The sequence below is a fragment of the Phyllostomus hastatus genome, unplaced genomic scaffold, assembly GCF_019186645.2.
Source record: "Phyllostomus hastatus isolate PE091 unplaced genomic scaffold, TTU_PhHast_1.1 phas_contig_148, whole genome shotgun sequence".
Taxonomy (NCBI): domain Eukaryota; kingdom Metazoa; phylum Chordata; class Mammalia; order Chiroptera; family Phyllostomidae; genus Phyllostomus; species Phyllostomus hastatus.
The window spans coordinates 16663553-16685096 of record NW_025333607.1 but is presented as its reverse complement, the minus strand read 5'-3'; the positions used below and the strand labels follow the sequence as shown (position 1 = coordinate 16685096).

Here is a 21544-nt window from a genome sequence, read left to right as displayed (position 1 = left end):
TAATTGAAAGGTAGTAAAAATTAGCTACAACAAGTAAGAGTTAAAAGCTTAGCATGTGAATATTTTCGGTCAGTTATTAACGTTAACATTGAAACATTCTAATTACACTTCTGTAAGCATTCAACTCTTCAGGTTCAAGGACGACTCGTGTTCGATCACGAGCAGTTACCACCAAATCTGATCTGCTCCCCAGACAGGACGCACTGTTTTAAACTGAAAGTGTTTACAATGTGGCAGATGAACTTCACTTGATTTATTCTGGGGACCGTAAGGTACAAATTATCAAGTAGCAGCTGTTGCTTATTGTGTTGCTGATTCAAAAATATTAATTTTTACAGCGGCCCCTTCACTAACAGATGAGGAATGCTGGTGGTTTGGGGGCAGTATTCTGGCACGGACACACCGCGGATGGGCGCATCCCCACGCGTCCCCGTAATGAAGCGGTGACCCAGGCAGCAGGAGGGCCCCACGCTGTTGTGCTGTGGCCCTGCAGGTGCACCTGCGCTGGGTCCTCGGGGAGCCATCTCTGGGAGTGAAGGTCACTTCTGTGCCCATGCCCGTTTAATCACAGGACCAATTTGGAGTGTGCCAACTGTGAAACAGACACCTGTCCTCCAGGAAATGGACATCAGACGACAAATCCACGGCAGCCACAGGTCACCGCAACAGCCTTTGAGTGCTGTTTGTCATTGCGAGTGCCTGTGGCCAGGGCGAGCTGCAGTCCTAGGGGTGACAGGCTGTGCAGACTCGCGGTCATTTGAAAATGCCTTGCCCCTCGGCCAGATTTCAGGAAAGAGTGTTTCACTGGGGAGCCCTCGACGGCCTTTTATTTACCCCTCACGGGACACGCTGCTTGTCTCCCAATGGCAGAGCCCTGTTCCTCCATATGGCGTATTCACATCCGACCGGAGAGCAACCTTGCAAAGTTCGAATGGGCTAGTAACTAATTTTACTGGGTATCATCACAATTTAAAGTAACAGTATAATCATTTTAGTTTAAAATTCTGGCCAGGAAGGTTAGAATTTCAGGGCGCCTGCAGGACAAGGCGGGCGGAGAACTGGCAGCTGGAGGACGGTGCCCTTTTAATGCAGTAATTTGGTCACATGGAGTGAAATGGGTTAATTAAATGCCTTAGAAACATCTTATGCTGTATATGTGGTATGTTTCCAATTATTCTAGTCTAAGTACCTCTATATCTAGAAGCTATTCACATTTTTAAAGAATTAGAACACATATGCAATTAAATATGTTCCAATTTTTAAAAATATGGAATGTATACATTTTAATTAAAGGGAATATGTGACTTTCTATTCATTCATTCATGCATACAAATGAATCAAAATAATTTAAAAGATGCTTTTCTGTCTGAAGGATTGGATACACTTTTATAAAACAATGAAATGCTAATTTTAGGTCTGGAAAGAAACAGTGAGAAAGTACTAGGAATTTTATTTTGAAAATTAGTACTTAAAAGCAGATTCAAGCAATTATTTTGGACATATAAAATATATAAATATAACAAGTTAATGATACAACTTGCTTTAAAATATGGTGTTGAATCATCAGTTTTAGTATGACAAAGGAGGACTTGTCTAAAAATTCTAAATTCATTAACATGGGGTAGTTAACTTCTCATCTGAAGTAAATAAAATAACCCATCAATTACTTCTGTTGGTACATTTAATTTTGTTAATACATGTCTGTGAAAAGCAACGCTAAACGAATTCGTCGATGTCATTAACCAGCCCACTAATGAACACTTATCCTATCCCACTTTATTAACAGCTGCTCAAAAATGTAGTAATTAATAGTTCCATTTATTGTTGGCAAAGCTGCAACATGACAAATAGTTTTGTATCGGTTGCAAATTAGGTCTCCTTCCCAAATAACAGATGACACCGTGGGGAAAACTGAGCAAACTCGAACCCTCGAACATCTTTGGATCTTCAGAAGCTCGGATGAGGAACAGCTGTAATTCGGTCTGCTCCAGCCGCAGCAAGATGCAGGGGTCTCCCGCATCACAGCGCACTGAGCGTGCTCGGCGTCCACGGAAATGGAGATGTCCTTTCTAACCTGATGGATGAAGGCGTGTGTGTGTGTGTGTGTGTGTGTGTGTGTGTGTGATATTTGTTTTGATGCTCTGATTAAGTCTATTGTCATTTTTTAAATTTTACAAGACCTTTTAATACTAATCAGGCAATATGACAGCAAAAAGAGAAGTTTCTTTGTGAGACATTACAGCACGCAGGTCCGGGAGTTAGCCCACACTACGTAGATAAATGTAATGCTTGTAAGAACCAAATAAAATGAATGAATACATTTCTAAAACACATTTTAAAATACCAAGTAGAATTTAATAATAATGTCAACAAAGTGCTTTTACTTGATTTCAAGTTATATGTCAGGTACTCAGGTGATGCAGCTTCTGTGCTTCACAACAGTTAGTGACAAAAATCGTGTAAGGAAGGGAGCAGGGCAAACTAGGAAAAAAAAAGAAAGAAAAACAAATGTAAAAGGGAGGCCCTGGCATGGTCTAAATAATTCCGTATAGTTGCCGTAAACCATCAGTCTTTCCGTGTGGAGTCTTGGGACAATAAAGAGTAACCATTAGAATGTGTGAAGAACATGGCATCACCCGGTATCGGGCATCGCTTACGACGCGGTTCCGCTGACTTTCCCTTCGGGAAGGCCACGTCGGCCGTTCCGGTGCTGAGCAAAGGCTACGGCATGAGAAACACTGTGAAATTATTTAACTGGAGTTTCAAATGAGGTGAAGGCAGAGGGGAAGATCTTTCTAATCTTGGGAAACATAAAATTGCATTTGAATACTGAAAATAAAAAAAAAAAAAAACAACAACTAGGATACCAAGTCTAGAATCGAAGAGAAAGATATGGGTTGAAGAAGTCAGTCTTGATGTCACTCGTGTTTCTGTAAAACACTCAGGGGCACTGCCCTGAGGTTTGGCTGAGTGTATGTGCATGTGTTTTGTGTGTGCATTTGTGTGTGTGTGATCATTTTCCTCCAGCTAATAATCTACTGTGCACCATGCTCACTCAGAAACCACGCCTGTTCATTGTTAGGTATTGACACTGACAGATCATAGGTAGATAATAGGTAGATAACAGACAATAGGAACTTGAGCAGACAACCAAACCCAACTGACTGATCAGACAGAAGGACCAGAGGGGAGCGGTCAGGACAGCGGCTGCGTGGAGGGGTGGAGGGCAGGAAACCAGCGCCTTCGAGGGCTGCAATGCCGAGCCGTAGGAGGGCACGTGGGAAGCGTATGGTGGACGAGGATGCCAGGATGGGGAACGCCCACGTCACCCGGCGTCCGGCGCACCTGCTCCGTGATGAGGGCTCCCACAGGGGACAAAGGCACAATGGCAGGCTACACGGAAGATGTTTAAGACGGATCGCTGGAATGAATCGGGTCAAATCATACCTCTGCTGCTAAGTGTTTGTTTAAATTCGTTTACATTACACCTATGTTAAGGACCGGTCAAAAGTGTGGTCATGGGACCAACAGAGTCTCCTCTGCCTGAGAAGAATGGGAATGTTAACTGTGTCTACAACAGACATATGAACAAATAAGTGTGGTGATGTTTGAGTTACGGACCTACTTGCACACACATGAGTGACGAGCCCGAGCAGCCCTGCAGGCGATGGGGACGGACACGGGGTGCGAAGGGTCAGACGCCAGGGACGGGGCCCAGAGGGACGCTGCCCTTGGAGCAGGGGGGAGAGCACAGGAAACCTTGAAAGCTGGAGCGCGTTAGCGACAGGGTAGAACTCCCTGAGAGAGCGCTGCTTAAAGGAGACCTTAATAGGCTGTCACCCCTTTGGTGCTGTGGGTCACAGGGTAGTCTGAGAGCTGGAAAAGGGCCATCGTTGACGTAAACAGCCCAGATGAACAGTGCAGAGGGCGTGGAAGAGAAGAAGAAGAAGGGAGACAGGCCACAGCTTGGGCACCCAGAAAACTACCAAGTTGCATGATCGTTGGTGGCGCTGGTAACTATGTCCCTAAACCCTCTATGAGGCCCTGAGCGTTCCCCCGAGGAGCTGGGGGTGAGGTGCCCCACACGGCACCGGTGGAGCTGCCCCTGCAGGGCCGGGCCACGTCAGAGGGGGCCCACCCAGGAGCATGGGTGGGCCTCCTGCAACCGCAGACCTCCCCTTGCAGTCACCAGCAGCGGACTTAAGTATTCACCTGGACCTCAGAGTAGGTAGGTCTATGTTTCATATTTTAAGAAACCCCCAAGTTAGTTTCCAGAGTGTGAGTACTATTTGACTTCCACATAATTATTCTATTTCCTCTACATTGTGAACCCTTGTGCATTTTTCAGCCGTGCTAGAAGTTGCGTGTGGTCCCTTACTCTGGGGTTTCACTTTGCATTTTCCTAGAGTGAAGATATTTGACATCATTTCCTGTGTGCGTTTGCCACCCACATACCTTCTCTGGCCAGGTGTCTCCGAGTGCTTGCGTTTTAATTGAATTCATTTCTTATTATTGTGTTTTTAGAGTTCTTTACATATTCTAGACATGAGTCTCTTATCAGACGTATGATCTACAAGTATTTTCTTCCCGCCTGCAACTTGTCTTTTCATTCTCTGAACAGTGTCTTTCAAAGAGCCTATGTTTTTGACTTTGATTAAGTCCAATTTGCCAGCTTGTTCTCTCCTGGACTGTGGTGTGGGGTTCTACCCAAAAGTCTTTGCCCCCAAGGGCACAAAGATTTTATCTCATGTTTTCTAGAAGTGTTATGTTTTCAGGTTTTGTGTTAAGTTTGATCTATGGTGTGAGGTATGGGTCCAAGTTCTCTTTCTTTTTCTTTTTCTTTTTTTGCATATGGATATCCAGGTCTTCTGGTGCCGTTTGTGGAAAATGCTGTTGTTTTTCTCCACCGAGCCGTCTTCGCACCTGCACGACACTCGGCGGTCTGTGTTTGCGGGCGTGTGTCTCTGGCTGGGTGTTCTGCTCCACGGGCCTGGGTCTCCAGGTCTGCGCCAGTGCCTCCCTTTCTGCAGCTTCGTGGTAAGTCTTGAAATCAGAGTGTTCCCCTGCCAACTCTCTTCCTTCCTTTTTAAGTTTGGCCATTCCAAGTCCTTTGCATTTCCATATGAACTTTCGAATGAGCTTGTCTTGTCGCTGTCTATGAAACAGACTGAGAAGATTTTTGTTGGGATTTTTGTATCACGTCTACGGACAGATTCTGGGAGAACTGACGTCTTAGGAACACTGAGTCCCCTGACGCAGGAACACGGCGTCTCTCTCCGGTTATGCAGGTCTTCTTGAATTTCCCCTCAGCCTTGTTTTCATACGTCCCCAAACACTGATGAAATGCACAGGGATAAATCTGACGAAATATGTGTAAGGCTGATAGGATAAAACCTATAAAACACTGCTGAGAAAAATTAAAAACCGCCGAAGTATTTGGTGGTTAATCACGTTCTATGTCTTGCCTCGCATTGTTAATATATTTCTGTATCCCATTTAGTTAATATTCATCATGCTAATTTAACACTTTTCTGACTTGCTTATTCTAACACGTCTGCTTCTGTTGGGATCAGCAAGCCAATGTATCGCTTTTTCCCTTGAAAAGGCGGTTCTCACGGGTCTGCTTCTCTGTCCTCCCAGGCATGGCTTCGGGGAAAGGCCCGTCTCCTGCAGCAGCCCCAAGTCACCTGGTGACCAGGGTCGAATGACTCTCACCGAGGAAGGGAAGCCGCAGTCATCACACCCGACCAGACAAAACAGCTCCTCTGGTAAGCAAACTGCTCGCCCCCTCACCCCCAGAGGGTGAGAATGCAACTCTGCAGGTCTGTGGGGCTGGAGTGAGGACGTGAGGACCTGGGACCAGGTCCCTTCAGGTCTCCCTGCCCCTCCTCGCGCACACAGAGCACTGGCGGCCCCTTCGCAGACGCTGCCCTTTCTTTCTGGGCTCTCGGATGGCCCATGGCTGGTGAGCTGCAGCGCCGCCCGGTGCGCGCTGCGTGTTCCGCTTGGTGCCCGCCCGTCCGGGGAATCTTTTTTCTTTTAACTTTTTCTTTTTAATTTTAATTGTTGTTCAGGTACAGTTTTCTGTCTTTTCCTCCCACCCCAGCCCACCCCCCCAGGCCTCCCCACCTCCCCCCCATTTCCACTCCGCCCTAGTTTTTGTCCATGTGTCCTTTATACTTGTCCCTGTAAACCCTTCCTCTTTTCCCTGAAATTCCCTCCCCTCGCCCCTCCGGTCACTGTCAGCCTGTCCTCTGTTTCCGTGTCCGTCCGGGGAATCTTTAGCCAGCATCTCTTCAAATGTCGGGGTTCCCAGCCCTTCTATACACTCCAGCAAGGGCTCTGATTGAACGTACCTCAGGTCTGTTCTGTGTGTCTTAGCCACTCCCATTTCTCCAACTCCTTGAATTGTTTTAATGCTGCATTCTAGCCTGGTTCTTCAGCTCTATCTCCACGTCACCAATTCTCTTGAAGGACCCTATTTCTCATTTCTAACAATTATATTTTTATTCAAATGTGCCTCATCAATTCTAATAGTGATCTGATCTATAAACATTTCACCTACAGTTATTTAAACCTAAATAAATGTTATACAGAGCACATATAATTTTATGTAATTATACGTGTACTTGTATATATAATTACATGTAATTGCATATAGGCACACACACACAGTGGTATATATAGTTAGGTCATTCTTGGTACTTTCTAATTTCAGGGTCTGACCTTGGGGGTAAATATATTGGTTTACCCCTAAGATACTGGTTTCCGTTAACTCCCACTGATGGTCAGCTTCTGTGTGTGCAGTGAGACATCAGCTACATGCGCAGAACTGACACTTGCTTCCGCAGGCACCCCATGGGCTCTCGGTTGGGGTCCATTTCTGGAACGTGGTCCCTGGGGGCTATGACGTCTGTGGCTGGGTGCTGACACAGGGGCTGGCACGCCGGCGATGGCGGGCCGTGGGACGAAGGGACACAAGGGTGGCTGGGGAGTCAGTTGTCTTGTTAAAAACTGAGCAAGTGTAAACCTCAGGGTGGTGGGTTAGAACAATGTTATGGTAGCCGTCTTCACAGAATTCACAGAATTAAGTCTTCACAATCACCACATGTTGACTTTGAAAATATATCATCTAAAACAATATACCAGGGCAAATTCTTTGCATAAAGAAAAAAAAAAAACGAACATCAACTCAGAAAATAAGCAAGAACCTAGGAGCATTTTTTAAAGAGTCTATTTTCTATATGCTCATTTATATATAAGAATAAATAAATATGTTGCTCTCTCATGCTGTCTTAGTACCATTTAAATTGGGGGGGGGATTAAGTCTGCTTTTTTAAATGACAAAATACAATAATTAGTCTAAACCCTGATTAGTTAGGGGAAACAGACCTTTTCTTTCAGAAATTTATTCATTGTTGCTCATCAGGCTTTACAAACTCACAGAAAATGGTATCTTCCTATGACTAGTAACCCTACAATATAGTCTAAACAACACAAAGAGTATTTTCAGTCAGCTCATCAGAGCCAAAGGCCGCCGGACTGCAGCGCCCGCACTCCCACGGCCGCGGAACACAGCGGCACGGACGGACAGACGGACGGACGGATGGGGGGATTGGCAGCGACTCTGAACGGCTTACCTGCCGGCCGTCTTGCCCGAGCAGCTCTTCTTGGGGCCCCTCTCAGCTCGGTTCTCCCGCAGGAGCTGCCGTCATCCGGAGCGTTCAGAGAGGGTTGCAGAGACAAAAACAGGTCCGTGGCGTTACTCTGAGAGCAGAAAAGCGTCCTTCCCGCAGCGACCGCCCGTTCAAAGGGACTCTGTTCGCTCACTGCCCGGCTTTCTCTCCCTCCTCATTTCCCACGGAACAAGGACAGCTCCCTTTGCTGGAGCTGCCACCGAAACTCGTGTGGACGTGTGTGGGGGAGAGGGGGCCCCTGGGGCTTCCCTGGCCGCCTGGGACCGGAGGTCGGGCACTCCTCCGCTCTGATCCTGGCTCTGGGGAGCGGCCCTGGTGACGGGCACAGGACCCCTGGCCAGTGGCCTCTGCCACTGCGTTCGGTGAGAATTTCTCCAGGCTTTGTCACCTACGCTGCTGGCATGAAAGACATAGTGTTGTTTCCTCTGCATTTATTGGCCTCACAAAGAAATACACTTAAAACATTCTTTCAAAGAAATTGTTAGCTTCCAATAGATCACTAGCAGAAACACATATCCGACTGCCTTCTCAGAGTGCCTCACCATCTGCTACCCTTCACACTCACCTCACCTGTTTGAAAAGGAACAAAAAGAAGTCAAAACTATTCTTTACTGTTTGTTCACTCAAACTAGCTTATTTCTTGCAGCAAGTGATTGGACACAGACGAGGCTACAAGGAAGCTGTATTCTGTATTAGAAATCAACCCAAAGGAAAACAGAAATGTTAGCACTGGGAGGGCAGGGGGGATCTGGGTTCTAATCCCTGCTGTGCCCGTAACAAACACGTGGGCAGGTCTTTATGACGGATCCACCATCCACAAGCTGTGTAACCTTCAGCCGAGCCCTTCCCTTCCCAAGTCCCAGTGCCCGTCTGTGGAATGGAGACACAGTCACATCTACCCGCAAGGCTGCTGTGTAAAGCAAGGTAACCCACGTGAGACGCTTAGCACTACGACCAGAACGCTGGACGTGCAGAGGAAATGGTGCGAATGCCACGATTATGATTATCATTAGGAGCCCGTCTGTCCGCGGTTAGAGTCTGACCAGTATCGAAGACCTTTAATGAAGTCACCGCTTAGAACTGGTCAATGGCCTCCCTCAGAACCCAGGATGGGCCACGTGCAGCCATCTTTGAGAAGGAGCAGGCCGTAAGTAGGTCCCCAGGGGTGTCTTCGGGAAATAAGTACGTATTCCATCTCTCTCAAGCAGCTGTTCTTCCCGGCCCCACGGCCACCGCCCTGGCCCAGACGCTCTCTGTCACCTGTGCACGCCGCCCGCACGCCTCCCGTCTGGCCCCAGCCTGGCCCCCTCTCCAGCAGCTGCCAGCCATTCCAGAAGCAGACGGACCCCACGGCCTTGTGCAAGAAGACACCTGTGGCCCTTCGCACACAGTCTGGTCACATTCCTGAACTCACGGTTTATTGTACCTCCTTCTACCGCACCCTCACTCTTTTACCCGTAGACTGTGTATCCCAGCCACACCGAACGTTTCGGTTTGGGTTGTGGGTCACGTTCCTGCTCGTCATCGGCCCTTTGCTTCAGTTATTCGGTCTGCCTGCACACCCAAGGGCCAGCGCAGTGCCTAGGGTTTTTTGTTGTTGTTGCTGCTCAATACACATATGTGGGATGAATAAATAGATCAGATAGAGTGATAAGGAGTGAGATCTAGTATCCGATGTATAGCTGAAGCCACATCTCGTTATTACCACTTAGAGAAGGTAGCAACCAATTATCTTAAGTCCATTAATCTGAAAGTGTTTCCGTTTAGAAACACTTCGTACCGTGAAAACTTAATTGTTTCTGAAAGTTAAAAAAAAATTAGTTATTTTGACATGTCTAAGTCTAGCGCCTTTTAAAAACACAGATGTACAAACCAACCTTTGTGACACAGATAGCTAGGGGAGATGCAACCTCCGTCTCCACCTTAAATTAACGGTGGTAGTTAACTACCTTTCCTAATTCAAAGACAAAAGGCAGACCCTGGAACCCTATACCTGACATTTGAGTTAAGGTGGTTCAAACCAAGAACTCAAACTCCCCACACCATGTCTGGAGATAAGAATCCTGTAGTTCCGTTTTCTCCAGAGTAACTGTAACGACAAGGTAACCATGAGGCTGTACCCATGGGGTCTGGCCCACAGGGAGGCCGCCACCGGGGCGAACTTAAATGAACTTAAATGAAACAGTGTGTTCTCTGAACTCCGGCAGTGGGGCCCCTTGCACTAAAGTCACGTGGGGATTTCTTGTCTCCCACACGTGTACGGTTTGGATGGGCTTCGTGTGTGAAAAGAAACCAATAGTGTGATTGTTTAATACAATGCACCTGTAGTAGAGAGCCATCACAACACTATCTCACTTTAACAATCAAATTATAAATCTGGGTATGACTTGCAAATTCACACGCAAGCTCAGACTAAAAAAATATAGAGATTCAGATCTTTGGGTCATGAATTCACAAGTTCATACGGGAACCTACATCCGTAAAGGGGCAAAGATGAAAAAATTAATCCAGAGTATTACCAGAATTTAAAAAAGAACACATATTTGTATTTGAAAGATCCCCAACATGTTTCTGCTGTGCCCCAAAGGACAGAAAATGGGGGGCAAGGAGGACAGGTCAGGAACTCACGATAAAAGCCAAGAAGCCTTGAGCTTCCCTCTAGGTAAGCAAGTGCATGCGGTGCCTTAGGCTTTGAGGGACTTTTCGTCCTTCCTCCGGATAATTTTGTTGTGCCCTTGAACTCCCATCCATGTCACAAGTGCGGTCGCTTGCCAGGGTCCTGACTCCACAATGTCAACTCTGACTGAAAATAGGGTTTCTGAGCACGGCGCGAAGTACTGCTTACCTCCCGACTTTCAGATTGCTGGACTTGGGCCACACGGAGACACAAGCCCCTTATTAGTGACCTGCAGGTGTATGTTAAACAATGACTCACATAAGAATCACATTAAAATTCATAAACACGAAACCTAGTTCCCTGCGAGGTTTGCAGAAAGGAACACCATTTCAAAAGTTGCTGAATCAAACCAGGAGAAGCGTTCCGTGAGGAGAATGGGTCATAGAAGGGGCGAGGGTTTTCTGTGGTTACGCAGGATAATTTCACAAGATTATTGTAAGTGTCAAATCCCTAACCGGAGAGGAAGACGCAAAGAGGAGAACCCTCATTCCACAGCCGTCTTCTCGTTCCCACCTGACCCTCAGAAGGCGTTCAGGCTCAGGGCTGTGTATGCTGGCAGCCACTCCTCAGGCAACTCCCCCAGTGTCTACAGAATAATGTCAAGTCTCGTCCTACTCAGCATCTCAGCGTCCTCAGTCTCAAAAAGGAGAACTGAGCAAGATCTGAACTACGATCTGTGACTCATTCAGAGACTTGTGAACTGAGTCAGGATGTCAAAGCACAAGATGTTCGAGGCAGCAGAGTCTCAGCAGAGAAAAGGGGCTTCACGAACGCAGCTGCCTCTGCCTCCGACCTCAGCTTCCGGACTGACGTGGGTGGCGTCCCTCTGTGGCCTCAGCAGTGTTCATGGCGCCCTCGCTGTGGCCTTCTCTAGCACCTGTCGTCACGCTTGCCCTAGATTAGAATCAGCTTAGGGGAAAAGCTACTTTTTCAAAAAAATTCTTTTTACAAATCTCTCTTTTCGTAATCCCTCTTTTTGTGTAAGACGGGAGAAGGCAGTGGGAAGTGGGATTTCTGAATCAGCGGAGTTAGCATCCTGAGCACCTCTTAGTTGGCAAGAAACAAACAAAGGGTGATCACCCAGGCGGACAGTCCTTCAGTCCACAGCGCATCAAAGGGTTTTACACTCCACGGTCTTGCATTTCATCGCGTGTGCCTAGGTTTAGCCCAGAGTCGACTATGCCATAGTTTTTCCCGGTCTAAGTGGAACTGAGACGATGCCTACCTTCACAGCGTGAGTCATCTGTGTGTGTAGTTGTACACACACACACACACACACACAGGTTCAGTCTACCCTCGTTTGCAGATCACATATCAGCAAATTCGTCTCTCTGCTGGACTTTGTGATGCCGAAATCAGTACCTGTGGCACTCGTGCGTTCGCAGATGTGTGCGGAGAGGCAAGTATCTGAGTCCCTCTGGCGCACGCTCCCAGCCGAGGTCTGCCAGGCTGAGGCGCTGTCTGCCTTTAGCTCTCTCACTGTGAACAGGTGTCCCCTTCGAAGGGCTACCTAGTGCTGCATTTTTGGGGTGTTGTTGCAGTTTTGTGTTCTTGTTGGCAACTTCACTGTGTAAAAGGCCCCCCAAGTGCAGTGCCGGAGTGCTGTCTCATGTTCCTAAGGGCAAGAAGGCTGTGGTGGTTCCTTCCAGCCCAAGTTCTGGTGCTGTTGGCCAGGAGGTCAGTGTTCTAGAACCAATGAGATGTAACAAACGAGGTGTCTTGAATGGCATCAGGCTACACATTGGCCAGCTAATGACTCTGTTGCGAGCAGGGGCGCTCAGGAAGCTAACCTCGTGTGTCCTCAGGAGCCATGGTTCAGCATTTGCCGCTGTGGTTAGTGTTCACGTGGACCAGATAGAACGTAGCTACCTCGAAGGCCAAGACTCCACTGCCTTTACTCATTGACAGCCTATGTAGGCAAGATCAGAGTCTAAAGTTGAGTATCCAAGTTTGAGCAAAAGGCTGATCCAAAAATTGATCAAAAAGATTTTAAAAATTCAAAGAAAAGGAATTGGTTTATTTTCCTATCTATATGTATTAGCTATCAGTTAATTTTCACCTGCAGAAATAACGGTTGGGGGGAAGCAACCAGCTATACTACAATCTAAAACATGAATGTATAATGTCATTTGAGTATTTCTCACATTCTGAAAGGTAGAGAATAAGCTTTAAAAATTGCATTTTGGGATAACGTATATCCTCCCGCAACTTACTACTAGGAGTGGCATCTTTTGTGAGCACTGTACTCAAAGGAGCCCAAAGCGACTGGGAAAGCTGAGAGTCTAATAATATTTTCAGAAATAGAAGACGAACACATCAGAGACACCGTTCAGCGAATTTCCACATCTTTAGAGAAAGCGGCGCACACTCTATCATGATGTGAGAAGTGGCCTTGAGACGGCAGATCGCTCTCCTGAAAAAAGGCACATTTACCAAAAAAACCCCTTACCACGGAATTCACAAGATGTTTTTCTCCAAGTAGGCTCCCGTGTGTTAAGGGATACGGCGCAGTTTCTATCGAAGGAAACTCTGGCACCTCCCTCGCCTGAGGACAAGGGGCTGCGGCTCACGCTGCCCAGCGTGGGAGGGAGAACGTGGCCCCGACAGTAACGTCCCTGATGACCGTTGCCCCGCCTGCGCCCCTCTGCACCCAGCTCCCTCTGCACCCAACTCCCTCCACTTCCCGACCCCCGTGACTCACCAGCCCCTCAGGAGAAAGGGTCTCCCTGCATTTGGGGGTTATCGTCCCCATGCATTTCTAACATATCCTATTTCTGACCCACTTGAAAAATAACTTTTATAATCAATAACGAAGAAAAAGCCTAGCAAGGATGCCAAGCCTGAGATTTGTATGTGTCATACATTTAAGCCCTAAATTGCCCAGCGCGCTGCAGGGAAAGGACTAGGGTGTCAGGGGACAAAGGAAGTGCACTACTCTCTCTACAAACTTGATGCAAAGTGGACGGAAATGGATGTCAGGTTCTTGCCAAGCCAGCTAATCGCTCTGCTGCCATGGGCTCTGATAACAAGTAAAAAACACATCTAGAAATATAACATCCCTGGCTAGCGTAGCTCAGTGCATTGAGCGCGGGCTGCGAACCAAAGCATCGCAGGTTCGATTCCCAGTCAGGGTACGTGCCTGGGTTGCAGGCCACGGCCCCCGGCAACCGCACATTGATGTCTCTCTCTCTCTCTCTCCCCCTTCCCTCTCTAAAAATAAATAAAATCTTAAAAAAAAAGAAATATAACATCAACCTGTAAGAAACTATTGCCACGTCCTAAACTTCAAAGATAAAAATATTCTCTTGCTGGCTGACCTCACGTTTCACACAAATTCATTATTTAAACACACGGACTATTCAGTGCCCTGACTTCACAAAAGCGACACAGAAATGAACTCCAGAGTCTCTTCCCGAGACATGTGTGGGGGAGGAAGGTGGCAGGGGAACCCGGGGCGCTCACTGAGGGTCGGGCATTTGGTCGGTGTATGGGACCTTTTTCTATAAACCAGACTTTGTATCTTTTCTCGTGACGCCGCCCCCCCTGCCCTGAGGGGAGACGGTTCAGAATCCGAAGCAGACTGAGGAGAGTCCTCTGCATCAGGAGGCCCCTTACCTGGCCGTGCTCCGTCCTCGCCCCGGGGCCGAACCAGTGGCTGCGGAGGAAAGAGGGGAGGCGTTAGTTAGCCGGCGTGGACCTCTCCCGTGACCGGTCTGCGTGCGCTCTAGGAAACGTGGCTGCCGCCCGCCACGGAGCCTTAAATATGCTTTATTTTAATGGATATTTCATGTAATTCTAGACTTACAGCAATTTTGACAGAAATGTAAGAGTGCTCACAACCCAGTAATTTTCAATTTAATAAGCAAACTCAGTTAGAATTAAATTTCCATTTAATTATGTTAACATAAACTGCTGGGACTGGATTCATTTTATGAATCAATTCTGGTTATAAAATCTACAAATGCTATCATTCAGTACAACTTAATTATGGCATCATTACAACAAATTATGATCTTTTGATTGTTGGGAGTCTTAAAAAACATTGAAAATACCAGAATCTCATATCCACTGGCTGTGTTCCACAGAGCTCTCTCGCTGTGAATCCGGGAGCTTCAGCGGAACACACCTCGAACCCGTTCACAGCAGTTAACACACCCCCACCCGGCACCGTGCTAATGTTCACACGTAGATTGGCTCATTGAAACTTGACCACCTTCTGGCTGTCAAGTTCAGTTCGCCCCCTGATTCAGATGCAGCTTGGGTGTGTCTGGGAACAAAGCTTGGCGTACATAAAGTAAGATGAATCCCACCTCCCTTGCAGTATCAGGGGGCTGAAGCCAGACTAAGACTCTGACACGTAATTGTTGTTTCCGTGTTAGTTTTCTTCCCCCGTTGTATGCAGTGAACATAGTAGTAATCTGAACGGTCACTCAGTGGCTTTGTATCCCTAAACGTCATCAGAGACGCCGACACTCGTAGTTAATGTTTTTAGGACTGCCCAGCAGGCATGGCATGCCACCAAATACGAAAGAGATGCTTAAGACACCGTTTCTTCAATTGACTTTTGGACGAGGGCAGTGCGCGACCCTAGAAAGCTCAGACTGGCTGTGCAATGGGGATGAAGCAGTAAGCTCACTGGTCAGAGTGGTGCTTATGAAAATCCTCTGAAAAATAAAATGCGCTGTCCAGATAAAGCGCCCTCGTCGTCATCTTGAAATGCAGTTGAATAATCGTTCTGTATGTCACATCAGTATTTGGTGACAACGTCTTCTCTAAGAAGGGACTGTTATCACCCTTTTTCTACAACCAAAAATTAAGACACATGTAAGCTAAATGACTCACCCAGGGAAGCAGGGAAAATCAGAGGAGGCACTGATCCAATGTATCTCACTTACCTCAACATAAAGTTAAAGCCACTTTTCCTATAAAGCCATTTATGCTACATTTCAAAGTGTGAAAGTATTCCCAGTGCACATAACCTTTAATCCAGGCAAATCTTGCTTTAAGCAAACTCAATATTTGCACAAAAGATAAAATAAAAGGATGAATATTTGCTTTATAAAGGAATTCATCATAGGATTTTAAGCAGTTACCCATGTGCATTAAAAATAAATTTTAATGTATATACAATCTCTCAGGTAAATATCCTATACCTTAAAATGAAACAAACACAATATAAATATCAATTTTAAAATTAATTAATATATCATATTTATTCAATTAGAAAATAAGTATCTCAGAAGTGATTGGAGAAAAGTATGAAGAAATTCTGAAACGATTTAGGGTCAGTACATAAAAGGAAGTGGAGTGAATAAAAAGTAACCTCATCTGATGCTTTAAATACGTTTTAATAATAAGTAGTGATATATTAATTTTATTTTCCACATTTTAATGTATGTATTTTCAGAAAGTCAAGCTTAACATTACATTTTCTCAGAAATTACCTACTGATTTCTCTGTTTTAGGAAGTGCTATACATTCTAAGAAACTTAGAGAAAAGTAAGACAGAGTTTCTAAGGGGGAATATCAAAGGTGTGGAGAATTGCTGGTGGAAATGTGGGGCAAAATACCAAAGACTCCTTAAAAGGAGGCCGTGGCAGATACTGGTGCTGCCTGCTCAGACCCCCGCGACCACCACGGCCCGACTTCTCTGGTCAGTGAGCAAAACTGCTAATTGTTGAAAACATCATTTATAGGGGTTTCTGTGAGCGCATGTTCATGTACCTGAAGCAGTAATGAAAACATCCTCCTCATATACTCTCGTGTAGACATCTAAAACTTTTCACTAGACATTTAAACATGTAGCCCTGGCTGGCGTAGCTCAGTGGACTGAGCTCGGGCTGTGAACCAAAGTGTCGCAGGTTCGATTCCCAGTCAGGGCACATGCCTGGGTTGCAGGCCACGGCCCCCAGCAACCGCACATTGATGTTTCTCTCTCTCTCTTTCTCCCTCCCTTCCCTCTCTAAAAAAATAAATAAATAAAATCTTTTAAAAATACTAAAAGAAAAGTTTAAACATGTGCAGAACTTTAGTTTTCTATCAATTATAGACACTGATTTTAAAACCATACACCACCTTTTAAAATACATACATACAAATCCAAATAGCACTGTGATTAAATATTAAAAAACATGACAAGCACTTCTTTAAAAGTGAAAAATTTTACATGTTTTTTTTTTCTCCTTGAGCTCCTTGCGTTTCTAATTGTCTGCCTCACGGTTTATCCTAATGTAACAGACTTTCACGTTCAAGGCTTTCAGTGTCCACCCCACCATATTGCTCCACAACCAAAATGTCTGCATGTACATATCTGTCTATGCACAACCCCCCACACACAATTTTCTTACATTTCTTTTTTTTAAACATGATGAGATTTTGTGTGTGTGCAATTACTTGTTGCAGTGTATTTTTAAAGCAAATATTTCTTTATTTTATTTTATTTTACTTTATTTATTTATTTTTAGAGAGGGAAGGGAGGGAGAAAGAGAGAGAGAGAGAAACATCAATGTGCGGTTGCTGAGGGCCGTGGCCTGCAACCCAGGTGTGTAGCCAGACTGGGAATTGAACCTGCGACACTTGGGTTCGCAGCCCGTGCTCAATCCACTGAGCTACGCCAGCCAAGGCTGATTTTCTTACATTTCTATGACTATAAAACTAGAGCTGAAGAGTTACCTGGAAAAGTTTACCAGCCAATGCTGAAAACAACTGTCAGTTGATAACAATCAGTGATTTCAAATCTGAAACTGTTATCGTTAGTGTTCAATTAAACCAGCAGAATCAACACATTTTGAAAATACTAACCATAAAAATAAGATTTTATTAGAATGGCATCATGAGTAACTTTTCCCCCCAAATTAGTTCACATGCCCCTTGACGACTATTACCTTCAGCATCAATTCTATTCATACTTTGTGTTTTCATTGACCTGAGCGCTCGGAAACCTTGTTCAAAGAAACTGGCAAATGAATTTGCTTAGGGCAGTCCCTTGGTTACTGAACTCCTCCAGAGTTGTTCTGCTACTTGCACCTCGCACCTTCTGATAAGCAGGCGGTTTGTAACTGGTTCTGGATCAGAAATTGGACTTTGATGGATACCGGTAGGAGGGGGTGCTGGAGCCCAGCGGCAGGCCACCATGGGCAGTGAGGTGGAGGCTGTGTTCGGGGAGCAGACGCCAACCGGATAGCGGGACCCCAGGCATTGTTGGGAGGGAGAGAGAGAGGCTGGGGTGAGCTGGTGACTGGAGCCCGGTGTGGAGGGTGTCGGATGACACGTGGAGGCGGTTTCTCCAGCATTGGCAAGAGGCAATGCTGGGTTTTAAGCAGGGGAATCAAGGGGTCAGAACTGAACTTGAGCGATGTTCAGTACCACATACTGAAATGGAGGGAACAGAGACAGAAAGACACGCAAGACTCAACTTCAAACATAACGGAGCTTGAATTAAACTCACGGAGCGGGGAGTGGGCAAGGTGGGTCAGCAGCAGGAGCTACGGAAAAAACAGAACTTGCAGCGTGCAGGACGTGGGGTCCTCACGGGAGCCCACTCCCAGGTGTGGAGGGAACGGTGATAATGCGCATTGGGGGAGCGGAGGAAACTCTAAAGCCAGTGACATCTGAGTGCCCCCGTCCCGAGAGTCTTATTTGAGGGGATCACTGGGGAGACTAGTGTCGGGGGGTGTCAGGAGAGCAGAGTGGGGGTTGTACTGGCTAAGTTGGGAAGCGACAGTCAGCTGACTTCATCCGTTGTGTCCCATGTTAAAGCCACGCTGCCCTGTCTCTCTCACTGGGTCACTGCTCAGGCACTGCGGGCCTGGGGTCACGGGGGGACAGCGAGACGCAGCCCTGGTCTGCCCTGGGAGCTCTGACGATCACGGCCACGTGCAGTCTGTGGTCTAGACACAACTGTGAACCTGCCTGCTACAGTTCTTGTTTCATGTCAGAACAGACAATTAAGAAGAAAATATGCAAGCCGTTCGGCTGCCATTCTGAGGTAATAAATGCCTTACTCTGCTTTTTCCCCTTCTGTTCAAGGAACAATACAGAGGAGGTCTTATAGAATAATAAAAATGCAGGAAATAAGCTAATAAAGTGAATATCCATATAAAACAATAGGTGTATAAATAGCATTTTATATTATATAAATTATACTTATGTCAATCTATATAAAACAAGCTATATCTGAACTATAATTTTTGTTTTATAATTGTTAAGAAATGAATTTTAAGAGTAGGATCTAATGGACCCTAATATGATTGCTTGCCAGAAAAAAATTCATTCAGTAATTCAAGTCTTTCAACACTTTATGGCCTTTGGCAAGTTCAACCAACTTCGCAGGAGACACATGGTATTGAGCCCAAATATGTAATGTGCCTAAGCTTTTCCAAACAAAGATGTATTTGGAAATAGTGTTAGCACCTAGAAATTTACCCAAGAATCCATCAAAGTCAAAGCTCAACGCCTTGATTTTTGGAATTACGTCGTAAATCAGCTTCCCCCTCGTGTGTCGCTGAATGGAAACACACGACCGGCCCCTCCCAGCTTACGTGGGTCAGGAGCAGACAGCAGAGGAGTCATGGGGAAAAGCCCCTTACTGCTCGTTGTCGTGATTTAGAAAGAGCTGGGGAGGAAGGACGGGAGAACGGTGAGGAGCTGGATGCTGCTTAATGTAATAAAATTCAAAGGTTTAAAAATAACACATGAATTTCCAGTTATACCGCAAACAAAAGAGCGACAGCATTTAACAACCTTTATTTCAGTTTCTGCCGTGGGGGACTCCTGGAAATGGTTCCTGTAAGACAGTCGCTGGCCTATGATATTTACTCTTCCTCAGGCTGGATACAGATGCAACCACCTTTACTGGCAACAGCGACCGATTCCCCAAAGGCAGGGCATGGACAAAAGTCCGACAAGCTAAACTGGAAGTCGGCGCGTACTCACTCGTGGTAGCAATCTGGAGAGAAGTGGACCATCCTCTTGTGGCTGACGGGGCCCGGGGCGGTTCCCTGGAGGGAGGGCGAAAACAAAAAAAAAAAAATGAGCCAGAGATGAGCTTCCCGAACGAGAGCGAATCACAGAGACATCTCCATTGGAGGACACCCACTCTGACATGGAGACTGCAATACTGAATCTCAAAATCCGAGCACAATTTCAGGGAGCAAATGATATTTCCAAGGCCGATGTGTTTGTAATCCATTCCCAGCGATAGACAATATGCATTATAATGTACACATTTATTTTTTTAATGTATTTTATTGATTATGCTATTACGGTTGTCCCATTTCCCCCCTTTACTCCCCTCCACCCTGCACACCGCCTCCCACCGGCATACAGACACTGAAGGAAGTGAGGACACGGGACCTTCCTACGGTTTTCCCATAAAGCCAGGAACTGTAATTTCACCTAAAAGCACAATATTTTATTTCTGTATTTCTAAATAAAAATGACAAACCCGATAACAAATTAAAGTCTCAAAAGCATGTTCCGAAGGCAGCCTACTCCCGGTACGAAAGGATGCACTACTCCGCCGTCTGCTTGGAGAGCACACGGGCAGCACCACGCGAAACGAAGGCAGGGTAACCACCGACCAGACGCACACGGGCCACAAGAGGTCCTGCCAGGCTCTCGTGCTGAAAACACAGTCCTTCTACAATCGCAGAAGTGCCGTCCAGGGTGCAGAGTTTTGAAAAGGCGCCAAGAGTCAGAAGGGCACCGGAGGCGGGCAACTAACGTTTCAAAGATGCGTTTCTCCTCGTCTCACCTGGGCACCAGGATGCCAGCGCACTGTCGGGCACTCCAAGGAATGCGAACACCGCCCGTGTGCCCGGGCGGGGACACGGATAGTAACCCCGTGGTCTGAGCAGCACAGGTCCACCTGTGGCCCCGCTCCAGGACGGCCCCCGGCCCCCGCCCGCAGACACGGCTCCCACGCCTGTCCAGTGGGCGTCCCCGGGACGCGGTAATCCATTTTCCCCGCGGCGGCTCCGAGCAGAGCCGGCTGTGCCCATGTCACGCTTTGTTAGAGGTTCGTGATCACATTATCTTGGGGTGGACCTGACACTTTTATTCAGTTTACAGTCTGCTCTGTGTTCAGGCAACTTATTTCCTCTGCCAGGGCTGCTGACAACCTTTTCCACACTATATTAATCTTGTTTACTGACTTTATCTTGGGACAAATATCAGAAAACTGAACTTTTTATCTCGGAGAAAGAATAAACAACGTGTTGACAGAAGCAGAAGCTATTTTCGGGGCTAAAATTGCTTGTTTACCTGAAGCTATACTTATGGAAAAATGTTTAAAGTCTTGCTCTGGCTTGAAATACGTAATCTGAAATTGAATAAATGAAGAAATTTCACATACGCCCACGTGATAAATTGCCTGATGAAAACAATGCAGCCAAATACAATAAAACAGGATTTGTAACTAATTTATACCACAATACAAATGTAAGCTTTCAATCTAGTCAGAAATAATCATAGTAGGTATTTCTCAGACATCATGTACATAGATAAAGGATAAGCTCGATTCAATTGCTGCAAATAACTCACCAAAGGTTTACAGTTGCAAATGGAGATATTTAAATGACTTTGCATGATTTACGTGGAACATGGCCCTTTTTAAAAAGAATAGAAGCAAACATCCTTTCCTGCTGTTTCAAGCCAACTTTTGTTTGACTTTTAGAGATACATAACCAGATACGATTTAGAATTTTTTTTGAAAAAGATGAAGTTAAGCACGAAGGTCTCAGGGTCAGTGTCACCGGTCTGCCTCAGGAGGAGGACAGTGTTTTGACAGGAGAGCCCTTCGCCACTCCAGTGGCAGACACCCCGACAGACAGTCTGACCGAGTGACCTCAGAACAGCGCTCCGCTTGTGGGAAGGGGCACTAGACTGGGGGTCCCGTGGATTTCCAACCTGAAAACGCGTACTTATTGTGAATGCTTATTAGTAGCTACCTCACAGGACTGGAAAGTGTCTGGAAACATTCGTGCAGAAAGAGGTCTTTCTACAAATTTTACAATTCAGGGTCTGATAATAATCTTTATAAAAATACAGTGAAGCGATTTTAAACATCAGCTCAAACTGTTAATGTCGAGTAAACCATCAAGGATGGTAGTTATAAATGCCCCCCAAAATATGCCTTCCAGTTATCCCAGAAGTGTTTTAGAAAGAAATC

The 21544-nt window shown here is 46.1% G+C and overlaps 1 protein-coding gene across 3 annotated transcripts in view; it reads right to left on the bottom strand.

Annotated features, from left to right (window-relative positions):
- GPATCH2 (G-patch domain containing 2) overlaps nucleotides 1-21544 on the bottom strand; it is a 120352-nt gene that overhangs the window by 22197 nt on the left and 76611 nt on the right. For 2 of the 3 annotated variants that reach the window (XM_045860511.1, XM_045860519.1), the window contains exons 6-8: nucleotides 19309-19373; nucleotides 13990-14029; nucleotides 7641-7705 (exon numbers count right to left, since the gene is read on the bottom strand). In XM_045860511.1, the coding sequence (XP_045716467.1) occupies nucleotides 7641-7705; nucleotides 13990-14029; nucleotides 19309-19373 (170 nt within the window). Of the gene's footprint in view, nucleotides 1-1776; nucleotides 2482-7640; nucleotides 7706-13989; nucleotides 14030-19308; nucleotides 19374-21544 lie in introns of those variants that run through there. The other variant, XM_045860527.1, reaches the window with a different exon arrangement.